Source organism: Ixodes scapularis, unplaced genomic scaffold (assembly GCF_016920785.2).
Source record: "Ixodes scapularis isolate PalLabHiFi unplaced genomic scaffold, ASM1692078v2 PGA_scaffold13__105_contigs__length_92229423, whole genome shotgun sequence".
NCBI classification, from domain to species: Eukaryota; Metazoa; Arthropoda; class Arachnida; order Ixodida; family Ixodidae; genus Ixodes; species Ixodes scapularis.
This window is the reverse complement of record NW_024609839.1, coordinates 92,098,868-92,120,049: the sequence shown is the minus strand read 5'-3', so window position 1 is coordinate 92,120,049 and position 21,182 is coordinate 92,098,868. Positions and strand designations below refer to the sequence as shown.

Here is a 21,182-nt window from a genome sequence, read left to right as displayed (position 1 = left end):
CTGTCATTCGCCAGGTCCGTCACTTCGTGCCATAAAGAGTGGTCTAGATAAAAGAAAAAAAGGCATCCTTACAAATCCACGGCCCAACAAGCGCATTCGTGACTTTGGAATTTGATCAAAACACGCGTCATACGCGCACGTGCTTAAAGTAGCACCAGGATACGGCACTTTTCTCGGAGGTGGTCCAGTTGTGCCATATGCGCCATTTTGATAAATTCCTGCTTGCCTGCGCCTTGCGGCGCCCGAAAGGAAAAATTACGCCAAGCTGAGCCAAAGCCTCAGATGAGATTGAAGAAGATATAAACAAGTAAGATAAAGACGACACAATCTTTCAACTAACAACAGACATATAGGAATCCCAAAAGCGAGCAATCGGTCAATCGGCTGCTTGCTTTTGGAATTCTTATAAATATCTGTTGTTAATTGTTGAAAGATGTGTCGTCTTCGTCTTACTTGTTAATTCTTTCTTCAGTCTGACCTGCACCAACACGCTCTTCGTCCATTAAGGAGCCAAAGCATTTATATGCGAACGAATTCGTTTTTGGAGGAGTTTTCATCTGGCAACTGTGGAAATCCACTGGGATTTTGCTATCACAATCACCTAGTCGAAATACGAATGGTTGTAAGAATCTTCTTACTCGCCCAACCAGAATTACCTGACACAGTGAAACTACAGTAGATTTATTTATAGTCAATCACCTAGTCGGCGACATAAAAAGTGGAGTCCTTGTTTGTGATCTGAGCGATCATCTCCCGATATTTTTGAGCGTAAAGAATATCTCTAAAAACACGAACAAAACCTACATTATTTCAAGGTATTACTCAGGATCGGTTGGACGCATTTCGGCAAGATGTCATTAACACAGACTGGACCGGAGTACTCGGTAAGGTCAATGCTGACGGGGCCTATAACGCTTTTTTGGATCTTTTTTCTACTCTATATAAGACCCCTTTTCCGTTTAAGTACTTCCGAAAAACCAGGCGTATTCGAAAACCATGGATAACGCCGGATTTGCTTTGCAAAATTCGCGTGAAAAATGCACTGTACAACAAGTTTGTGAAGACTAGAAGACAGGATGCCTTTAAAGTATTTAAATCATATCGTAACAACTTAACAAAAGAGATCCGACGCGCAAGAGCTCGCTATTATTATGAGGTTTTTGAGTCTGCAAACAGACGCGTAGATATTATGTGGGAAAGGTTAAACTCAATTTTAGGCCGCAATCAACTATCAAAAAATACCGAGCAAATAAAGCATGATGGTGCAAAACTGACAGGCTGTCTGTTATCTGAGGCTTTCAATGACCATTTTGTAAGCATAACGAGCGCCAAAGACAATTTTAATTCTACTTTTTGTGATGCGAGAAACTAGGCCTCGCTATTTTTAGAACCAGTTACTGAATCTGAGGTAATTTCTCTCACTTTGCAATTAAAAAATAGCGGGAGCTGCGATGCCGACGGCATCCAGATAAAACCAGTGAAGTATGTTGTTCATTTTTTTTTTAATTTAATTTTTTTTTATTCAGACACAAGGTCTCGGATGACAAGGCAAAAAGCAGATGGGTTCTGCCTGACTTGGCCCTATCACCAGTTTACATTGCTCAGCGTATAGTACGACACGTTGTAATATAAACACAGAAACCACGAGGAAACAGAACGGCCCACAAATAAAGATCAAAACAACATAACTCGTACAGTAGTCATGTCATAACAATTTTCGGGGACATAGGATGCACTAGAATAAATGAAGCTCAACCATTGGATACAAACACTTTTTAAAAACATTCATTCAATGGGACATGATAGAAGGTACCGTTTTATATTTCTTTTAAAGGTATGCTTTGAGCCGCATTCATGAATCATTTCTCTTACGGCCGGATGTTTATTTAAGAAATCAGGAATTAAGTACGCTAATTGAGTATGTCCGTAATTCGTCCTTGACCAAGGTATTCTATAAGAGTCATACCGAAGATTGTATTGTATATTTCTAGGAAGGAATGCGTCAAAAAAGTGGACTGGTCACGATTGAACTCATTAAAAATGTGGATTGAAAGTTTAAGCTGGAATAACTGACTAATATTAAGGAAGCTATGTTTTAGAAAAAACGGCGTTGTGTGGTCGGTGCGCTGAAGATTTTCAATACAACGTACTGCTCTTTTTTTGCAAAACAAACAGTCTATCAATATTTGTCTTAGTCGTTGAACCCCAGACTAGTAGACAGTAATGAAGGTGGGAATGAACTAGTGAATAATACAACTGACGTCTTAACCAGCCTGGGACAAGTGTTCTTATTTTGTATAAAATGCCAATAGATCTAGAGATGCTTGCATGAATTTTATTTACATGTGGAGTCCAGCTTAAATTTTCTTGGAATAGAATTCCCAAAAATGTGTAGATAGTGACACGCTCTATCGGAGAGTCTTGGAATTTTAAAATAATTTCGCAGTCATCCGATTTACTTCGCGGCTTAAAAATTATATATTTAGTTTTTGTAACATTTAACTGAAGCTGATTGGAGTCTAGCCAGGACGATGACTCGCTCAGCCATGTATTAGCAGAAATTTCAAGATCACGCAGACATGGGCCAGAGAAAAATAAGCTAGTGTCGTCGGCATACAAAACTATTTCAGGAGTTTTTTTTTTTCAGGAGTTTTCACGATATCATTAATATAAATATTAAAAAAGAGAGGACCTAAAATAGACCCTTGTGGGACACCGTACGAAATTTGTTCTAACTTGGACCTGTAGCCATTAAGACTAGTATGTAGTCGACAAGATGAGTAGCTACGAACTAAAGCTAAAGCAACACCTCTTATTCCATAAAACGGTAATTTATAGAACAAAATATCATGTTTAATCGAATCAAAGGCCTTTCTGAAATCCAGAAACATTCCAATAGTGAAATTTTTGTTTTCAGAATTATTAGGTATTTTTTCTTTGATGCTAAGTAGAGCCATTTCGGTTGACTTATTCTCCGTAAAACCGTATTGCTGAGTAACAAAAGCATTCTTTCACTAAGAAACTTTGAAAACCGTTTTTTTATAAGAAATTCTAGAACCTTTGAAAACAAAGGAACTACAGAAATAGGCCTATAGTTGTTAATGTTGTCAAAGAAGCCTCCTTTGTGTAGAACATCCACTCTTGGAATTTTCATGCCATCAGGAAGAATGCCCGTTGCTAATGCGTTATTGCATATATGCTGCAGAGGAAAACACAAGAGGTCTGCGACAGCTATAATTGGTATAGCCTTGATGTCATCCTCTCCAGCTGCGGTGTTTGTATATAAAGATTTAAGGATTGAATATATTTCTTGTTCATTGCTTGGAGCCAAGAAAATACTGTCGACAGCTACAGATGAAATATATTTGTCTAAGCTTTCGTTCGGACCATGTGGCTGCAATGACGCACCTGCGTTTAAAAAATGGGAGTTAAATTTGTCTGCCAGTAAGGCATCGTTATACTCAATACCATTTAGAGTTAATGTATCGGGAATCTTACTCTTGTGTTTTCCAATTAGACTTCCTACTGCACCCCAAAGTTTTTTTTGGTTCATTCGAAATAGATGCAAACTTGTTTTTATAGCACTCAACACGTGCTTTCTTGAGGTCCTTATTTAATTTATTTCTTATTTGTTTATATTTAATTAATATTGTCTGGTCCCTTAGTCGAATAAATTTATCGTAGAGTTTGTTACGCTCATTAATCCTTTTATACAGCTCGCGAGTAACCCACGGCTTCCTAGACTTCTTGTGATTTATTATAGGTCGAAGAGGAAACGCTTCATTCTAAATGTGCTTTATTTTATGCAAAAATATGTCGTAACACAAGTTTGGGTTTTCTTCATTATAAACGTCATCAAAACTGGTATTCTCTATCATGTCCCGGAAAAGAGCAAGAGCATTCACGCCGAAATTGCGTCGCAGTACAGGAGGGTCACGGATGTTACACTTTTTCTTTTTGACCAGAGGAAAAAAACAATATATTGGCAAATGATCACTTAGATCGAATGTAAGAATACCCGAGACAACATCCTTTGGGTCATAGCTAGTAACACACAAGTCGATCAAAGTTTCACTTTCAGACGCTAGTCTCGTTGGTGAATGAATGACGTTTGAGCAACCAAAAGATTCAATGACATCAAGAAAACGTCGGCAGGAACGAGTAGATGAAAGCAAATCAATGTTGAAGTCACCAACTAAGACAATTGGCAAATTGAGACATGACACGTAGTCTAGAATTTCATTTACAAACTCAAAAAATTCATTTATATTGCCCGATGGGGGCAGATAAACTGAAGCAATAAGTGACCCAAGGCACTTTACAACAACCGACTCATAGTGGTCACTCATCTGCGTAAATTCGGGCAAGACTACATACTCGAGGTTATTTTTAAGATAAAGCGAGGTCCCTCCTCCCTCGCGATTTCTTCTGTAAACCCCTTCAGATTTATATCCTGCGAAATTGACTACGTCGTGTTCACTCGAAAACCACGTTTCAGTAAATGCCAATAAATCGAATCTGTGACCTGAAGAATCCAAGGCTGTTTCTATTTCAAACCATTTATTTTGTAAGCTTCTTATGTTGATATGAAAGATTGACATCTTATCACTTCGAAGCAGAAAAGGATCATGCACAACAGAGTTAAATGACGTGCTGTCAAGATAAACAGTTACTGGTGGTTCTGCCATCACAAAAATACAAATAAATGAAGCTTCTAACTTTCACTGATTCAGCAGATCTTATCTAAATCAGCCTCACACTCAATGACGATTGCGCGTTCGCCCGCTGCCTTACGCACAAACAAGAGACCATTCTCCTGCCAGGCAAACTGGTACTGTTTTTCCTCGGCCAAAGCAACTTCTTATTCTGCGGTGTCAGGTTATCGAGGAAATACACGTTGGATTCGATATTCTTTAGAAGACCCCTTTTTGCCATCCACTGGTCACGTGTAATGCGCGACACGAAGCGAATGAGTACGGCCGGGGTTTTGCCTGGCTTTGAAAACAGCCTGTGAACGCCTTCTAGTTCGTTTTGTGACAGTTCTGGTAGTTGCAGTTCAGTTGCTAGCTCGTTTATCTTATTCAGTAGGTTTTCGTTCTCAGTTTGTGGCAATCCATGTATTTCGAGATTCTGTCGCCTGCTGTACTGCTCCAGGCTGTTGACTTGTATTTTTAGTTTCTGAATTTCCTGGCCAGCATTATCAGCCTCGATCTTCTCCACTTTTTTTTCAGGGTTGCAATCTCAGTGGATTGGCGTTTCATTTCTTTAAGAACTTCGTCGTACTGTTCATACATATGTTGAACGGACTGTTCCAGCTTGTTGACGGTCTCTTTTACCAACATCAATTCATCAACTTTGCACCTGATTACTGGTAATTCCGTTAGTTTCTTATTGATTTCCATGAGAACCTTCTCAAGGGCAGCTTGTTCGGGTTTCTGCTTTACAGCACCCTCGGCCCCGCGAGCTTTCGAAGTTTCGCATGTTTGGCATTTCCATTTACTTTTATTGACATCCCCTTTGGCCTTGTAGGTTGTCTTAGAAACACCAGAACACGAGCCGATGTGGTAACTGTAGTCGCATTCCGAGCATGTTAAAAACACTCCATTTTCAGGGGGTGACTTAAGACATACCAGGCAATCGGAATCAGCCATTGTAAGCTAGACAGAGAACAGCACAACGCTACAATAGCAATAGCAACAGCAACAGCGGCGGCGGCGAGTGGGCGGTAACCATAAACGCAGTATACAGGGAAGTGTACCAAGCTCCATTTCTAAGTCGTATTTTTAACCTGGCCTCTGGTAACTTCTGTACTTCCAAAACGCATGCAAATAGCTAAAGTTTCGGTCTTGTATAAAAAAGGAGATAGAAAAGAAATGGGAAACTACAGACCCATATTGTTAAGTAACGAAGGATTTTGTTAGAAATAAGTAAGATTTGTTTTAGAAAAGTCTATCTTTATACAGTTGCGTCGGCATCGTTTTATTTTTTTTAGCTTTCTTTGTGAGTGTCGGCGTTTTGGAGGGAGCATTTGCGGGGGCAGAGCGGCCGGGAGTGGGGAGCGGCTTCCCCGCGGTCGTTAAGAAACGTCTCGGGTTTCGGTAGTCTGCTCGGACAGATCCCGTCTTGCAGCTGGTTGTGGCTTTTAGCCGAATGTGCCTGTATATAGAGGGTTTCGCCGCTTAGTGTAAAATTGTCGCTTTTTGCCAGATGCAATAACTTAGCGGTTGGCGCCAGTCAGACTGGAAAAATTGCAGAGAGCAACCCTACAAGGAATTTAGGTTTGGCCGTTACAGCGACAGGATGACAGCTCGCCGACCATTGGACGACAGTGTACCATGTGGGAGTGGTGAAATTTGAAGTGATTGGTCCATCTCTGGAGAGAAAGGAGGCATCTACGAGGCTAGAAAAGGGCTGCCGAGAGGGTTCTCGGGGGAATTCGGCTCTTGAGACTGGGGACTAAAGTATGGGGTTTTAATTTTGGAAGTTTTGGTATTACCGTTGACGTGTCGTTTTGTTTTGAAAATAAACGTGGCCACACTGGCCAGTCCACCGTAAACCTACCGACGTCGTAATGTGTCCAGCGGGATCGAACAACTTTTAGTTTTTTTTTTCTTATTCGACTTCCCGGGGGACTACCATCGGGCGAACACCATCATCGGTCGTCACCATCCTGACCGGGCCCCTTCCCCCTCGGAAAGTTGACTCATATCCATACTACCGGTATTTTCAAAAGCACTTGAAAAAGTGCTTCATCTCTGTTTGACAAATTTCACGAATAAATACAGACTGATTACGGACTCGCAGTTCGGTTTTAGGAGAGATCATTCTACAGAGGCTGCATTACTTGTGCAGAAAGAATTTATTCTGCAAAGTTTTGAACAAAGAAAAATAGCTTTGGCAGTGTTTGTAGATTTTAGTAAAGCCTTTAGTTGCCTTGACCACGAAATTTTACTAAAAAAACTTTACGTTTATGGCATTCGGGGACACGCGTTACAGATTTTTTAGGTGTTATTTAGAGCACCGAGCGCAATATGTTTGTCTGAATGGGAATTCTTCCTCTATGAAACTATACTTTGCGGTGTTCCTCAGGGCAATATATTAGGGCCCCTCCTTTTTAACCTCTATGTTAATGACGTCGTCAACATTAACCCAAATGTCAAATTTGTAAATTACAGCGACGACACAACGCTACTTATTTCGGCCGAGGATCGCGACGCGCTAGTGGGCATTGCAAATCTGATGCTGTCGAGATTAAAAATTTGGAGCCGGAAAAATTCATTAAAAATTAACATAAACAAAACTAAAGCTGTACTTTTACGCACGAGAAATAAATCGATTGGAATAATGAGAGATATTACTCTTAACACAACCCCAATTGAGATTGAAGGGCAATTTTAAGGTTTCGGGAGTGATCTTTTCTGAGAATATGTCCTGGGATAATCACATAAATGATATAATTCCTGTCACGAATAACTGGATTGATATATCGCCATCGATCAAATTTGCCAACGAATGTGAAATTACGAATCTACAATTCTCTGTTTTATTCGTATTTAAATTATGGCCATCTTGTTTGGGGCTCAACTACATTATGGAACCTTGAAAAAGTATTCTTATTACAAAAAAAAAAAAAATACTGAGGTCCATCGGCGGCGTCTCGTTGGACTCCCATACAGCTCGTCTGTTTAGGGGTTTCCGCGTTATTAATATATACAATTTATACAATTATAGACTTAGTAAATGTTTAAAACGGAAAACAATAGAAATACACGTTTCCTGACAAATTTGGCTAATCTTTATCTGAAAAAAAAACCGGTTTACCCCACTCGTCATGCACACATTTGGGAGATGGTGGCTTGGAGAACAAATTACGGCTCCAAGATGGTTCGATATAAGTTGCCTAAATTGCTTAACTAGTTAGAAGAGAGTGAACTGGAATTGAATAGAATGTCACCAAAACAACTTAGAGAATATTTTATAAGCTTAGGTAGGTAAATTAGCAATCACTTCATCTTTCATGTAATATTTTTTTAATATATATATTTTTTTTATTCCTCGTTTGCTTAGTACGTATTTTGCGCTCGTATAGTGTCCTCTTGTTTTACCTTGAACCATGTTTTGGTATGGAATATCTTTTTTGTATGTGTTCTTTTCTTTCTCCTGTGCCTCTGCTATTTCGCCTATTAGAAGGTCGAGGACCTTGTCAAGCTGAACTTTACAGCTTTTTTTCTCGACCTCCGCTACCAGTATTGATGGGAAATAAACTTACTTACTTACTTAAAAAAAAAATCCAGGTTTCCGAGTCTGCAGCGTTGTTAGGGGCAAATTTTACCGAAGGCACTAACGTAGTGCAGTTCAGTCAGTTGTAGTGGCATTTCAAGACGCACTATTGAAGAATAACGAGCCAAGTTAATTTTTTCCTGCGGGCGCGTGTCGAGAAATGACACTACCTATTTTGTAGAATGTGCTCGCAGCTAATTCCCAGTTCGTTAGTTTGCTGAATTGAGACTGCTTTGTTACCAATTCATAATTGTCCTGCCGTTAAAACATCTGTGCATTGGGGGACTAGGATATTTTTGTTGATATCCTGTGCACTAAATCAGATTTTGAAGCAGCTTGATTGTGATCACGACCGAGGAAAAACGAAGCAAATCAGACCTCGAATGTTTACAGAGCGATGGGTTGTCAGGAAGTGTCATCATAACTAAAATGTTTGTCACAACGCATTTTGTCTTAAGAAGCTATGAGGCCCAAGAATTGTAGATTTTTGTGTCATGTGCGGAAACTGTGTAGTGCCAATTTACCTCTGTTATTCTCTAGAGGTTTAAACTGGTACTCTACACCGACTAATAGACCGATCTCATCAGCCAGTTTGACTACGCCACCGCTGCCGCGATGCATCGAGGGAACTTTAGTCTTTTTGCACGTGCGATAACCTCGCTGGAGCTCTTCGCGTGTAGAGCACGAGAAGGCCCGAGCCCTCGTGTGCACGGCCGTCTGCCTCCTGTGAATTAAAGTTATGGCGGCTTTACGCATGCGCCCAACGCTTAGTGAGATCGGTCTATTAATTTTGATAGCGAACATGCTCACATGACTCCTGCTGACTTTTGTTCAGTAGTACTAATGGAAACAAGGCACACATTTAACTAAGCTTATAGCACAGCTTCACAGCCTCGAAGAGCTGTGAAACTGCTAACTTTGAGTTTTTAATGGGCGCTGTAGTGATTATATGAATGCATACCGGTATCACTAATAAGGAACCTCATTGAGTTGCTCCAAGCTTATGTATGTGCTGCTCCCAAATGAGATTTTTTTTGTTACAAAGGTGCTCCAGGGTGAAATTTTTTTTCTGCTCCAAAATTTAATACATTCTCAAAACTAGCTGGGCAACCCTTTTTTCATGGAATTGTTTGTAGTCCCCACCGCATAAAGGTTCAACTTTTAAACACATATAGTCCGCAAACTACAGTTCGGGAAATGCAGTACAGTGGACGGACTTCTCTTGCCATAATGAACGACATGAAAAGTACACATCCCTACAAATACACTGCTCGGCACGTGCGTTTGTGGCTTTGGAAGTTGTGCGAGGCAGCGACAAATGTTAAAAATGGCAACCGGCCTACAGCTCTCTTCTGAAACAATCTGTGTACCGCGTAAGATTTCAGCTTTTAAACCTGTGTGGTCCGGGAAATAGGGTAGCGTGGAAGACTCGTTTTTGGATTTCCTGCACTATTGTGCAGGAAATCCAAAAGCAAGCGGGTAGTGGTGTCGAGCGATGACGAACACAAGTACGCCGACTCCAAGAAACCCGAGCTCACCATCAGCAGCAGCCTCGGCTCGAGCAGCTCGAGCGAATCGGATAACTTGGACATCAAGCCGGCTCGCAAGAAAAAAAAGAAGCGGGCGTCCTCTTCGATAGGATCGAGCGGACAGTCCGACGACTCAGACTTCAACTCGTCCAAGAAGGGCAAGCGCGGCCCCAGGGACCGGTCTGCGTCGCCCGGCAAGGCGATCAAGAAGAAGCGCCGTCGCATCAAGATGGCCGCCTCCACGGACGACGACAAGGAGAACAGCGACGACAGCAATTCGGTGAGTTCCCTTTGTTCCTTACGATAGAACGAGAGGTGGCAAGGAGGACCGGACTTACTTGGCCTGTCCAGAGCTATTGTTTGCCTTGTTCGACTTTGATACGCCTCGTGTGCAGGAATTCTGTCAAAGCATGAGATGCCTTTTAACCGAACCCCATAATCCGTGAAATTTGTCCGTCCGTGCGTTTTCCGTTAAACGTTGCAGGTGAATCGACGTCACGTAAGCTGACATCATGTGACCTCTACGCCAGTTTAGTTTTCTTTCTAAATTCAGCGAAGCAACTGACATCGCATGACTTGACTTCACAATACCTAGCATCTCGCGTCACGTGACACTTCTTACACTTCCTCTCCCCATCGCTTTCTCCTCCCTTCCACTCCCTTCTTGTCCTTATACCTCTTTATGTTAAAAGGATTTTTATGTTTTAAATTAGACAACAGTAATAGATTATAATGCGATTAAATGCAAAGGTGCAAGCGAGCTGTGTTTGGAGATTTCTGTTTGTCCTTCGTCCCTCTTGTTCTTCAGGAATCATTTTCGTAGCAGTAATAGAATTTCTCATCAGAGTCACCTCTCACTATGCCCGTGTCTCACCATTCAGCATATAGTCGAGCCCGGTTATATCACACTCGGCTATTTCGAATTATTGTTTATATCAAACAGTGCAAACATCTCCTTGAAAATCACATGTAATACCATAGGAGTTCTTTTTCTATCGCACTCCCATGGCGGGGACACTCGATATCGCGAACAAAGTCCGGCCGCATTCGCTTGCGTTGCGGGGCTGCCAGACCGCCAAGCCAGAATACACTCGGTAAAATACCCAGCAAAAGAGCAGTTGTGTAAAAAGAAAAACAATGAACCGTAAAAAAAAAAGTGAAGGATGGCGAAAACCAGAGCCTTTTTAAAAGGCTTTGGCAAAAACAAGGGGAATGTCACGCGCGCGCGCGCGACGCTGCCGGAATGGTAGCCTGCGCCCTTTCTCCGAACACTGCTGATGCTGCGTGACTCCCAAACCCCAAAATAAAATTAGCAAAAAAAAAAAAAAGTTTTCGGCAAGTCGAGTGTGTTGACTCGACAACAACGGTTGTGCAATTGCACTTCGACCACCTTATCTTTGGTTACATTTTCATTTTTCTATTGCCCCTATTGCTTTTGTCCATTTTCTTTTGTTTTTTGCCTATTTTTTGTTGCTTGAATTTAGTGAACTTCCTTGTTGCTTGCTTCACTTTGACTTTTTTATGTGTCTTGCTTTTCTTTCATTTTTTTATTATTTTCGTGTTTTGTCGCTCATGCTGGCGGTGTTTGCGGTCTCCACCAACCAGCCAACTACGCTCTACCATATTTAGCGGCTCTCGGATGTTCTAGTTTGTAAGCACTCGTTTGTCGGGACCTTCGGCATTAGCAGAGACGGCAGGAAATTACAACTCGAGCTTAATTTAACATATTTTTGCATATATAATTATCGATATATCGAACTGTTTTATGATCCCCTTCGAATTCGATATGTCCGGGTTCGACTTGATACCATCTATAGACCGTTCCAAGTTGGGCTTCCTGGGTGCCGCCATTTGAACGAGTGTAGCGCCGTCTACCCTCATCCGGGCATTTGGGAGAATCTGAACCCGTCCGAATGACCGACCGCCATTACTGAACTGTTACCCTGCTCACCGAGTCACACCGATCGCAGCTGCTTCTGCCGGCACGGCTGCCGTATACGGCGCCCTCGGCTCATCGTCTTCGTCCATGGAGGAAAGCACTATCCTAATCGGTATGTCGGGCATGGGAAAAAGTGCGTCCTGCTTTCCTGGCATCTTTTTGTGGGTAATTTTTAGCGCGGTTCTGGGGCAGTCGTCGTTCCCAAACCGAACTCGGCGTTTCGATCGCTAGCGAAATTGGGGATCGCTAGGGAAACTGAGGATTGAACAAAGCAAGGATGGCACGAATTACGGCATGCGAATTTGTGCTTCACTCGAGGTGTCGCAGCTTGGGGGCGCCGGGAACATTTGAACTAACTGCGCGGTTAGCGGCTCAGACCTGCACTGCCACATCTTCTTTAATTGAAGTAGTAGAAGCCTCAAATTTAAATATGAATCGATATACAAATACCGCCTACAGGTAGCAAGTGCGACGGATCCCTGCAAGTAATTGAAGCGTTCGGCCATTCGCACTGACGTATTCGTGATAAATTGACAATTTCAGAAACCCCTAAAAACGATCGAGTTACGCATACCCGACGCTTCGGCGGCACATTTTCGTTCCGCCCCAGGCGTCGCCTGCCCATTACCACCTGAAGAAAAATAGAGTGATTGAATCAGTGGACCAGGAGTCACGCAACTGTTTTCTTTTTTCAATGTCTAAGCCGCCCTCCGCTTACCTTTCGGTTGTAGCCCAGGCGAAGGAACGGCACGGGGTTCTCCGCAGTTCGCCGGCCGTCCAAGAAATGGTCGGAGCACACACGACTGCTCTTCGATGGCGAGAAGTCTTTCTTGTTTAAATTCGCCAGCCACCGGCGTTGTAGGTCCGGAGCAGCGGGGAACCGGTGCAGCATAAACATGCCGCACCCACATTCATCCTGTTTGACAGCGTGGGTCTCGCACATTGAATCGCCGTTTATTTTTATTTTTTTTTTGTTATTTGTACAGCCAATTACAGCACAGTGCTGCTCGGTCGATTCGTTTCTTGTATAGGCCATGTCACGCGCGAAAACACGCTATAATATCAAAGCGGTACCTAACATTGTCGAAATAACTTGCCTCCGTACATTACGCACGTGCTTTCTCCACCTTCTGGTAACAGTGCACTCCGTGAAGCAGACGAGCTTTCGAGGGAAAGGGTAGGCGGAGCGTTGGCGCAGCGCTCTGGTTCGAGAGTGTTTTTTCCTTTCTGCATCGACCTACTTAAAACGATATATACTGTTTAAAACAAAAAGCAGCGTTCTGCGAATAGTGGATTTTGAGTTCGAATCGAATTCGAAGCGAATATTGATTTTGTCAGAATATTTTCGAATCAAATATCAAATACTTGCCGTTCAATAATCTTGGCCGCAAAATGACATGCGAGATAATGTTTTCACGTGCAGCGCGTTCTTCTTCGTAGGCCGCATACAAGCTCCATCTTCAGGTAGTTTGAAAGGGTTGTTGTTCCTGTTGGCGTCGTCAGTGACTTTTTGCATTGTTCACACCGGGCTTCGTTTTTGGAGGGAAGTTTAGAGAAATACTTCAAAACTGGAATTTTTGTGCTGTCGTTTGAGTCCACTCCGCCATTTTGACAATGTCGATGTCATTCACTCATCTTGTCGCTGTAATAATATATATTCTTTCGGAATATTACAGTTTCAATGTTTTGAAACGGTGTTTATGAGTTTTCACGCAGATAAAAGTTTCTGAGCAATTATGCAGGTTATGAGATTAGCAAAGATGGCGCCGGCGTCTCTGGAGCTCGGTGCTCGGTTTTTTTTGCCAGTTAATAAACAAAGTTCCCACCATAATAGTTATACTTTTTAGCCGAACGTGGCAGTATGTTTCGATTTTAGAAATTGTTCCTTAGCGATTTTTAGAAAGTAAACAAGCTCGCGACTGCGAGTTGGTCAACACTTCGAAAAGCACGAATATTACAACTGCTCTCGAAGCGAATATCGAATAGAGTAATATTCGAAACTACTATTCTAAAATTCGAATATTCGCGCAGGACTAAAAAAAAGGTCCCATTAAAACACGACGCGGTCACTAGCGGTGCCGCCGCATGTTTAGAGGCACAGCAGTTCTTCCCTGTCAGAGCGACGATGGAATTAACAAAGACAGCTGGTAGAGTCGCTGCAATTTTTCGACGGTCGGTTTGTGCGACCAGTGTCGAGCCTCTCCGTACGCCAATGTTTGCAATCCAGAGCCAGGAGACGGGCAGCAAGAGCCGCAAGAACCTCCGAAAGCTCCGGCCAGTCGGCGACGAGACGAGGGCGGCAGCCAAGGCGGAGGAGGAACGCAAGAAAAGGGTCCAAGAGCGCCAGAAGCTGCAGGTAACTTGCCTTGTTCGGGGATTCTGGCATGCAGTCACGTTATAGTCGAATGAGAACGGCACGACGTGTCTTTTGAACACCCGGCCTGCAGCACACGCTCCGTGCCTTCCACCATGCTCAATACCTTCCACCTTGCTTTGGTGCACGAGACGTAGGAGCATTCTGAAAGGTAGGAAGGCTGGCCTACCGAAGCTTATCCCTGCCATTCTCACCGCGTCAGTGACTACAGCGAGCTTGATGGTTTTCTCGCTCATTTTGACGTTAAAATATTTCGGGCCGCGACGTGCTAGTAAATTCGAGGGATCGACGTGACGAAAACGCTAAACGGAGCTGCGGCGTTGTCGCCTGCGAGCGTAAGTAGCGGTATCGCGAATTACGCACACCGGTGTAATCTGGTCTAATGAAGGGACATTAGTCTGAACGAAGCAGTTTTGGCCTGCAGTGCGCGCCGTTAATTAAGAACGTAAGGTAACTCGTACGATTTAAAGAGGCACCTTAAGAGTTGAAGTAGGTCCAACCTAAACTTTGCAGATAGATACGCAGGAATTATTTTGATAGTTTGTTTTCAGCCCTAGCGTGATTCCTGAAGATGGATTTCTGAATTGTGCTTGCTTTTTCATTTTAAAATGACCCCTTTTGTAAGACTGGCCCCTTGTTTTACTAGCAAGAAAAAGATGCGATTGCTGGGAATCTCCCGCGAGCGCTGAACATTAAGGGAGTCGTCCAGTTTAGTAAGGAACTTTTTATATCTCAAACAAGCTGGACGCGAGAGGTATAGGAGGCGTTTCAATGATTCAGTCTCGTACGTAGAATGCCTGTTCAGTTTTCTTGAAGAAGAATCCGACAACGGAGTGGTTCGTCGCAGTACAACAAGATCCGAGGGGGCGCTTCAGAGTGTGGCAACACGACCCTGGAGGAACTGGTGCTAGAGATGGACCTCAAGGCCAACAAGCCGCTGGTGACGGTGAATCGGAAGTTGGTCAAATGCATGAAGCCGCACCAGGTCGACGGTAAGCGTTGTGATGACTGGAGCAGGGGGGGGGGGGGGGGGGGGGTGCCGGCAATTTACTTTGGAGCTACAGTCACATTACACATACATGGCACAAGAGATGGTGTCCAGCCATTGTTTGAGGTGTTCCTTGTGCGCCGGTCTGTCAGATCGGTCATACAAAAGCATCGTGCTAACGTGTTAGGAACCTACATATGTTTTAGTGACGGGCCAAACTTTTGCGGAATCGAAAATTCCGTCCCGTATCTTGGGATTCGGCGAAGCGGAAGTTTTGCTGAACTTTTTGAAAGATTCGGCAAAAATACATTGTTGCCAGGCTTAAAAGTTGATATTTCGTTTTTTCGGGAAACAAAAGTGTTTTTTTTTTTTTTTTTTTTTAATGCAGATTGACACAGTTGTTACTAAATAATGTGATATTCTACAAAATTATTGGATCGATGTCATTTTTGTGTGTTTACTGGCAATTTTACAGTGACTCTTTGCAGAAGTAATGTGACAGCGAGGTTGGGTAGTAGTTTCTGTTTTGAGGCCTCTTCAGCGCAAGCCTGCAAGTGTGTTCATTGTTGAGGCGGTAACACTGTGTTCCTACTTTCTCTGCGAGTCACCGGTTCGTGCGCGAAAGCGAATGCAACGGCTGCTGAGCCTTCACCGGAAGTGATAACAATATTATCGCAAATATGCATGTTGTTCGATTTCAGTCACTTCACGCCAGCTTTGCATGAAAATGTGCGTCCCATATTCGCAATGGCTCATTTATAACTTTTAAAATGCTGGTTTCCGATGCTAGAACACGCGCGGACGTTTAGGAAGATGGGAAGAGTTAGGAATGTTGGATGTGCAACGTCGATCAAGATAGTTCTTGGTTTAGTTTTACGCGAATAGGTGAAAACCACTAAATAAAGCTAATTAAAAAGCAATATTATTTTGTTTTGGCACGAACTACTTGTGGGCTGAAAACAATATTTCAATAATTGCGAGGAGTGCTTCAAAGTACTTGTCAGTCAATGGTGCAACTACCTCGTGGCATCATTGGAAAGATCAAAAGAAAATCCTGTTATCCAGAATGTACCGCAGCATTTGTCACCTGCGCAGTTGACTGCTTAATTTTCTAGTCGATCTTCTGCCGTTGAGGCAGAAAATGTTGAAGAGAACCACACTCACAATGTTGAAGGAAAGTTCGGCAAAGATTCGCCGAACTCGAATCTTCGCTGAACTTCAAAGTTTGGATTGTGCCACTTGCCGAATCCGAAGTTCGGCAGATTCAATCCATCATTAATATGTACGAAGGGAACATGCTTGAGGCGTTCAGCACCATGTTTTAGACATGCGGCACCGTCTAAGAGGTTTCAGAGGAACACCACTTTGAGGTTCCTGTTTTACTTTACAGCAAACCTGTATACTTCTACCAGCCAAGGAAATTTTCGTGTCGTTTGCATTGTAAGCAAAATACTCGCGGCGAACAATTGAAGGCAAAACAGCGTATCTCCTTTAAAATCGGGCATACAGCATACAGCTCAGTATCCGTTTCAATAAAGAAAACCACAAAACAAGCATCAACAAAACAAACCATCGAAACCATATGATGGATGATAAGGCACGTGTAAACAATGGGAAGATTAGGTTTGCAGCTGCTTCGAAAGGGGTTGACGTCATTCGAAGCCCTCGCGTGAGGTGAGGTCACGTGGCACTCACACAGCCTCCGAGATGAAACGGAGCATAGCAACTGAATTCATTGTGGCTACAGCAGCGCGATGAATAGGCCACACATAGTTAGGACTCACAAAGAGCAGTGCGAATACTAGGAGAGGGAAAAGAAACGGCAATACAACCATCGGTGGCATGATGCGACCGGCGACGGCATTTCGTACAGTGCAGTAGGCAATCGTTGCAGGGGATACCACAGCTTCGCTGACCAGCCACCTTCACAGCGTGGATTGGAGCCTCAACGTTTTTTGCTTTTCTGTGCGGGCACCAGTTTTCACGCAACTTTAAAGCTTTCATTAGGGGGTACGCTACCCAGAAAACAAATTATTGCAAAAAAGGTAGCTTTTGTAAAATGCCATATTTACATCCACCAACATGTAGAGAGTATTCCCAGAAAGTTTCATTGGTTTACACCGCATATTTATTTTTTATGAATGATTTTTGGTCCACCGATGCTAAAGAAAAGGTAGAGGTTGAAGCACTTTGAACGCGTTTTTCTCCGTTCCAATTTTCGGCATAAATTTCACTTAAGGAAAACTATCGTTTGGTAGAAGGACGAAAGGAAACACTCACATTTTTTTTTTAACTGGAATTTCATGGGAAATGCAACTGTGGCATTGTTTTTTTTTTACTTTGTGGATGTCTTTTATGAAATACGTTAAAATGTTGTCGACAACATGGAAGTAAAAAAAATTTGATTTTTCACTGCGATGTTAGCACAAAATAAGTTACTTTTTGGAGCTTTTGTTTGCACAGTTGCACTTTCCAGACATTTTGCTGCGTATCTAGTGTACAAAAACGTTGGGCATTACTTTAGTTTTATAACTATAGTTTTCTTAAACAAAGTTAAGTGTGTTTCTGATAAAAACGACTATACATATTTTTTTTTTTTACAATTCATGTAAGCAGATGAAACTTTGCACGGCATTCTGTCTTGCAACTGCCAGTATATACTGTAAATTTCATTCGTATTAATCTAAATCTTAATACGATGACCCTTTTGGGTAGTGCCCCCGTTAAGTGAAAGTTCACTTGACTGAATGCACTGGACACTGGGGGGATTTTTTCAAAAGTTTGTTTATCTGAATAGTTTGTTCAGTTGGAGTTCGTTCAAGTGGTGCTTCACGTATAAGCATGTATCGAGAAGCGGCACCAGCATTTCATGTTGAGACACCTTAAGGAGACCTCGAATAAGGGGTCGATTATCGTGCTGTTTTGATTCTTGCCTCCCTTGCTGTTTACGATCAGCATATCATAGAGTCTCTTAAAGTGTCTGCTCTCGTCCAACAGGTCGAGCAGTGTTTTTTCTTCATTGCATGGCGCGCAGTGAAGAAAAAGGGCAGTGTGCAAAGGGGGAGTAGAGGGAGTTTTGAAATAAAGTGTGCTAGGAGAGCTTCCAGCAATGAAAGAATGCAAGACACCATCATCAATAAAAGTAAGTAGGACACAAACACGGCAGATCCGGACCGCATCGCAGTAACAGCCGACTGACTGGATGCTCTGTCCTGATTGTTTGCTTGTTTTCAATGTTGAAGTCGTAACTAACCCTGGTGCACTGAGGCTGGTATTATTGTTTCGCATTGTGGCCGTCTGTGGCAGGTGTCAAGTTCCTGTACGAGTGCACCATCGAATCCCTCGAGATGCTGAAGAAGGACCCCAACAATGGTTCTGGCTGCATCCTTGCCCACTGCATGGGGCTGGGAAAGACCTTCCAGGTACGTCCGCGCGTGCAGGCTGCCATCTGAACGAGAACAGTAAATTCCTAGTTGTATTCGGCTTCGATCCTTAAACTACATCTGTAGCGTCTGCTATCCTTCGATAGCAAATGTTTCTTTTCAGACAGTCTTGACCTAGGTATGTTACCATGCTGCACCTCTGACTGCTACAAAGTTATTTACTTGTTCTGACTCGGTGTAGTATTAAAAAAAATATTTAAAGATTGCAAGATTTCTTTAAGAAAAATTTACAGGTCTTTGCCACAGCATGCGAAGAAGTGACAGCGATAGCTGTTATTGTGCATGGTTACATACACTTTTATGCATATCCACTCTTTATATGCTCGATCACTGTCAACGGAGCCTCATGGTCGCTCGCGTATGTAGGAAGGGAACACTGTGCGCATACGAGTCAACGTCCTTTTCCGAGATTTAATCGAGACGAGTACCGTTAAGAATGGCGGGTTGTTTTGCATCTGATAGTACAGAGCAATCCATTTATAACAGTAATGAGAAAACCAGAAAATTCAATCGTTCTAACCTATTATCATTGTATCTGGATTAGAAATTGAGTGTTTCTAGCCTAAAAACTCTAGAAACTGATTGTTATAAGCGGAACATTGTCACGTCTGGGATCGTTACGAGTGGGTTGCACCGTACATACAAACCAAATTCTACGGTGAGGAATGTGCAGGAGCGTCCGCTGCCTACCTCGGAAGACAAGGCCACCCGGCAAGAGCCAAGTGGACTCACTTGGCTCTTGTCGCCAACACAGCTGTTGTTGGCGACCTTATTTATTATTTCTCGCGGGGCATTCTTTTCATAATGCGTGGTCGTGCGCAGTAGGCTAGATTAGTTCTTGAAAGCCTGCTGCCATTGTGAAACTCATGTTTATGTGGAGCTTGGGTGCCGGCGTTGCCGCAGGTGATCTCGTTCCTGCACACGGTATTGAACCACAAGGATTGCGGCAAGATCCTACGGACTGCCCTCGTCGTGTGCCCATACAACACTGTCCTCAACTGGTCGCAGGAGTTTGAACGCTGGCTCAAAGACAAGAGACTCGACCTCACCGTAAGCTGCGTTTAATTTTCGGTGGTGGCTAGGGTCGATAGAGGCTCGGAGACACGAGTGGCGAATCAAAAGATTTTACGCATGCTCCCTTTGCTCTTGTTAAGTAACGAAGGATTTTGCTAGAAATAAGTAAGATTTGTTTTAAAGAGTCTATCTTTCTATAGTTGCGTCGGCATTTTTTTTTTTTTTATCTGCCTATGTTTGTCTCTGCATTTTTGGGCGTCTTCCGCCCCCACGCGCGGGGGACTTCGAGCAGCCGCGGGGCTCGGTGGAGAAGAGTCGGACCCCGGTCGTTAACGAACGGATTGGGTTTCAGTTTGGGGGCGCCGGAATAGCCCTGTCTTGGGCTTCTGTCCGCACTTGTGGCTTTTAAACGGGTGTGCTTTTGTCCGGCGCATTTCGCCCCTTAGTGTAGGAACTTCGCTTTTAATCGGCGCAATAACTTTGTGGCGCCAGCCACACGGCAAAGAAAGCATGTAGTGACTATACAAAGAATTTGGGTTTGACCGTTGAGGTGTCGGAGGGGGGTCACGTTGACAGCTCGCTGATCATTGGGTAAGAGTGTACCACGTGACAATGGGCAAATTTGAAGTGATTGGTCCGTCTCCGGAAGGAAAGGACGCCCCGACGAGTCTACAAAGGGGCTACCGAGAGGATTCTCGGGGATTCGGCTTTTGAGATCAGGCAGATTCGGCTCTTGAGACTGGGGTACTCAAGGATGGGTTTTAATTTTGGGAGTTTTGTAATGTAAATTACTGTTGACTTGTTGTCGTTTTGTTTTGAAATAAACGTGGCCACATTGGCCATCGTAAACCAACCAACTTCGTAATGTGTCCAGCGGGATCGAACAACTTTTAGTTTTTTTTCTTATTCGACTTCCCGGGGGGCTTGCATCGGGCGAACATCATCAATTGTCACCATCCTGACCGGCCCCCTCTCTCCACGGAAAGTTGACTGACGCAGTCGACAGGATCCTGCTGACTTCCTGCAACGGGCGGTGAGCGAATACGACGGCATCAACAGAGGCAGGCGGAGCGTACCTGGGCTCTATGCGACAAGTGTTTCGTCTGCTGGATTGCGGACAAGGGTCCCGTCTGCTGGACTGCGGACAAGGGTCGCTCCGGCCGAAGCGCGAACCGTGGCAATATCTACGTGAGAAGCCCAGGGGGTACAGTTATCCAAAGGAGTCGTTGCGTCTGCGGGACTGCGGACAAGGCTCGCTCCTTCCGGAGTGAAGACCGTGGCAATATCGATGTGAGAAGCACGGCGGGTACAGTTATAAGCACGGGGGGGGGGGGGGGGGGGGGGGGGGGCGTTGTTACCCAAAAGGAGCGGTGGCAGCTGACAGGTGGTCCTGGGCGTCATCTACGTCAGAGAACAGGACGGCCTGTGGCTTTACCTGCGGACCGGCGAAGCATCCCCAGCGAGTGGCGACAGAATATTTTGGGCAGGCCTCAAGAGGAGAGATGAGATCGTCGCTGCAGTGCTGACCTTCGTTGTGGTGCCAAAAATCATGCGTTCTTTTTTTTTTTTTTTGTGTGTGTGTGTGTGTGTTTTTTTTTTTTTTTTCGGTGAACGG

At 43.7% G+C, this 21,182-nt stretch overlaps 1 protein-coding gene across 2 annotated transcripts in view; it reads left to right on the top strand.

The window, feature by feature from the left end:
* LOC120842610 (transcriptional regulator ATRX homolog) overlaps nt 1-21,182 on the top strand; it is a 94,412-nt gene that overhangs the window by 8,692 nt on the left and 64,538 nt on the right. For both annotated transcript variants that reach the window (XR_005715963.3, XM_040213754.3), the window contains exons 4-8: nt 9,741-10,089; nt 13,976-14,104; nt 14,970-15,114; nt 18,417-18,532; nt 19,457-19,603. Coding sequence is in view for 1 of the 2 variants with exons in the window: in XM_040213754.3 (XP_040069688.1) it covers nt 9,741-10,089; nt 13,976-14,104; nt 14,970-15,114; nt 18,417-18,532; nt 19,457-19,603 (886 nt within the window). In the remaining variant the exon portion in view is untranslated. The remainder of the gene's footprint in view (nt 1-9,740; nt 10,090-13,975; nt 14,105-14,969; nt 15,115-18,416; nt 18,533-19,456; nt 19,604-21,182) is intronic.